The following is a 3,522-nucleotide window of genomic DNA, read 5'->3' as shown; positions in this document are numbered from 1 at the left end:
CATGATTTCCACAAAACTTGAAAACTAACGTCTTCTAATCTTTGATTATTGAGAAATCGAGATGAATTTTCTAGACTATTATCTATTTTCAAGTTCTGTTAACTAATTGCAACGTTGAGCAGCTTCCAAATATATATCTATATATTATCTTCTTGTTGAATAAGGATATATAGGATACCTTGACCAGTGAGTGACCACATTCATGTCACACTATATATCTATCTAGACTCAAGCCATCTGGCCTATTATCAGTCAAATTAAAACTTTCATTAGAAAAGAAGCTAAAATAATTAAAACCCTCGAATATTTTTTTAGCACAAGTAGTATTTTTAAGCTAATTTTTGTACATCAAAGTTAAATTTTATACTAATTAAATTTGTTGAATGGTTATTTATCGTGGTCCTGCCCAAGGTTTTTGACTAATTAATACCAGTACTTTGGAAAAACTACATAGTTCTCTAGCTAATTGCTGTAAATTTTAGACAAGCTCCGTAATTAACTATAGTTACTGGTTTAACAATATATATATTCAAATCCCTCGTTGCATGCATGACAGTAAATATATGTGCACATAAAACATCCAATAATCTGTCAGAATATCGTGGCAGGCCTCGTGACTAGCTTTGGTTCAATACTTCAATTCAACCCAGGAGACCACTTTCAAGCTCTTGCAAGACATATGGTTTCTTTATTAATTAATTTCTCATTTTAAACAACTTATTTTATTTGGTTATTTGTTTTAATTTTCTTTTGAGTTTCCCTAGTTCTGCTTGTAGCCAGGGAGCTGTAATATTTTATGTAGGATGGTGTTGGATTAACCCTAGCTTTGACTTGGTTTGAACTCTCTATAAAACCTACACCATGTTTTCCAAGTTTCCTCCCTTTCTATTCTTGAAAAAAAATCATATACTCAAGAGAATAAGAATCAAAAGATGGTGTACAAAAGGTTTTTAGTCATAGTACTAGAGCTGCTGTATGTGATGAATGCTATATGGGGCTCTTATGCGCATGATCACCAAGGTATATAATTATTTATTTCTTCCCTTCTATTAGTCCTGATGAAAACTAAGATTTATTTGATCTTGATTTGAATTCATTTTGTAGATTGGGAAATGAACAAATATGAGCTACTGGGGCCAGAAGAAATTGATGTGCCTGCTCATAAGGTAAGCTTGTAACTCTCAAGTCTCTTTCGATGGTCTAATTAAACTCAGCAAAATATTCTCTACTCTCTACATGTATAAATTTAAGCTGCAAAACATGAGCATTTTCATGTACAGGAACTTAATGGTTTCAGCAGCACTGCTAGCACAAGGAAGATGGCTATTGGAGGAAGGAAAATGGCAGTTCAGAAAGTGACAAGGAGAGAAATTGAGAAAGAGCAAGGCCTTCATGGAGGAGCTCCAGAAGATAATTCAGGTGCAAACTACTCTAATGTCAAATGTGACTTTCAAGTAAAGGGAGATTTAAATGTAAGGTGTAAACTTAGAGCCAAAAGGAACTCTCCTAAAATGATCAAAGGGCCTGGTTTTGTAGCTTTCGGTGATGATTATAGAGTAGCTAAACAACACCCTCCGAAGCATAACTGAGAAAAGCACTGAAACCCTTTTAGTTAGATCCCCTTTTCTGCAATTCTCAGCTTGTAGGTATCCTAGTTAGCAAACATGTGTGGTGCCATGTATAATTTTGAAGCTTCAAGGAATTTAATGCAATTAATCCTTAATTAGGGTTCTTGTGTTTTAGTTACAGTATAGCAGTTCATTGATTTCTTATTTATATCCATGTGATCAGACTACATATATTTGCTTAAAGCTTCGGTTCCAAATCTTGAGAAGTGGCTTGGGCTAAAATATGTTGAATATTTTCTTCATGCTATCTCTGACTGCAGGTAACGAGAAGAATGCTTTAGACGAGTCTCTTGGAGGATCAAAAGATCAATTGAATAATAATAAGGTCTCCCTCTCTACCTTTCTCTCTCTAACATAAACTCGTGCTATAAATTTAATGTATGCTCTATCAACTCAACAATAACTTTTTTGTTTTTGCACAGCAGAAGGATATGAACAATTTGGAGAGAAAGACATTGTCTGCCAGATTGGGAACTCCAAGGACTGAGACGGTCAATCTCCCAAAGTCCGACCCCGAGCTCTCTCAGGATTCCAAAGCATTGCCAACCAAAACCAGCTTGGAAAGTCGACCTTCAAGGGCTGACATGGATCAGGAACCTCAAGGCAGTAGTCCTCTTCCAAAAGGTGAAATGCAAAGGCTTCTTGATGCAACTAAAGAAATTGTGAACCTAATGCACAAAGATTACAGCGGACATGCTAGGCCTGGCCGCAAGCCACCAGTTAACAATAAAGTGCCCATTCACTGAGCACAACTGAAACCCTAGATAGATTACTTTTCAATCACAATTTTGTCCCCAATAGGAAGTGAAGTCCCTTAACCCAATATAGGATAGAACTTCTTTGGTTTTGCTTTAATGGCCATAACACGGAAATGTTGTTTGTTTAATCTTCTAACAAGAAACTTAGCTGTAGAAACATAAAAGTTATGTACATTATAAGCGTATTTCAAAAGCCTTTTCTTCGGTAATTTAATTTGGACTTGTTTTCTGATATATATAAAGTGTAATCACAAAAGTTGCTTGAGTTGTGGTAGCCTTAAAGTGGCTTCTAAACTCGCGTTACCTGTGATTGTATCTTATGATATCAAAAGCAGGTTGCAGATGTTCTAGTAATAATGTCTTTCGAATTACCGATCGATGTCTATATCAGTACCCTTTATTTTTCTATCTCGATCTTTTTCCTCTTTATCTCTGAGATCTAACTCAACTTATAAGTTAGATTATTTGTACGAAATCTCTCATCTACGTGAAAATGGTAGAATCCCAGACATAAACATTTCTCTGGTTCATCCTTATAGAATATTAAAAAAAAAATAAGTCTACTCTTATTCAAAAAAAAAAAAAACTCTTAAAACGTTAGTACGACCTATATATATATCTCCTCATCTATAGGAATTTGTACAAGCTTCATGGTTCGACTAGCATCTAATCCTGTTTTCTTCCCCAGAGCACCTTATCATCATATGTTTTCCCCATGAATTTATTATTCCCTCAAGGATGCACTCATGTTCATATAGAAGTCTTGCGTCTTTCTCTTACTTTCCATGGTAGGAAAGGTCATACGTCTTTCTCTTACCTTCCATGATAAAAAAGGACTTCCTACTATTACAAGAAAGGCAATACTTGACTCTCACTTTGTTAAATACTAACAAGCATGTTTGGCCACCCTCCAAACAACCCTCAGGAACAATGTTTCTAACACTATTTCCTAATTTTTGCACCCCTCTAGCAAATCCCAATCATGTTTGGGGCTTTAAAAGATCAAGTCCAAATCACGGTGCTCTTATGATCTCCAATGCATACTCAGCCACTCTTCATGCTTAGCTTGCCTATCGTGTATAGAATCATGCCTTGGACTTATCAACTCCTTTTCCAACTAAAGACTCTCTCTTGTT

General features: G+C 35.5%; 1 protein-coding gene across 2 annotated transcripts; it reads left to right on the top strand.

Annotated features, from left to right (window-relative positions):
* Nucleotides 1-847: 847 nt before the first annotated feature.
* Nucleotides 848-2,757, top strand: LOC133671672 (uncharacterized). Of its 2 annotated transcripts, none has more exons than XM_062092491.1 (5): nt 848-1,020; nt 1,105-1,166; nt 1,281-1,419; nt 1,889-1,953; nt 2,051-2,757. In XM_062092491.1, the coding sequence occupies exons 1-5, from the start codon at nt 933-935 to the stop codon at nt 2,372-2,374; spliced, it is 678 nt and encodes a 225-aa protein (XP_061948475.1). In that variant the 5' UTR covers nt 848-932; the 3' UTR covers nt 2,375-2,757. The 2 variants fall into 2 exon arrangements, with proteins under 2 accessions (XP_061948475.1, XP_061948476.1); XM_062092492.1 differs by having other exon boundaries at nt 850-1,020; nt 2,054-2,757.
* Nucleotides 2,758-3,522: the final 765 nt, after the last annotated feature.

Source organism: Populus nigra, chromosome 13, assembly GCF_951802175.1.
Source record: "Populus nigra chromosome 13, ddPopNigr1.1, whole genome shotgun sequence".
NCBI classification, from domain to species: domain Eukaryota; kingdom Viridiplantae; phylum Streptophyta; class Magnoliopsida; order Malpighiales; family Salicaceae; genus Populus; species Populus nigra.
Note: the sequence above shows the minus strand (reverse complement) of the source record. Positions and strands in the feature narration are given on the sequence as shown.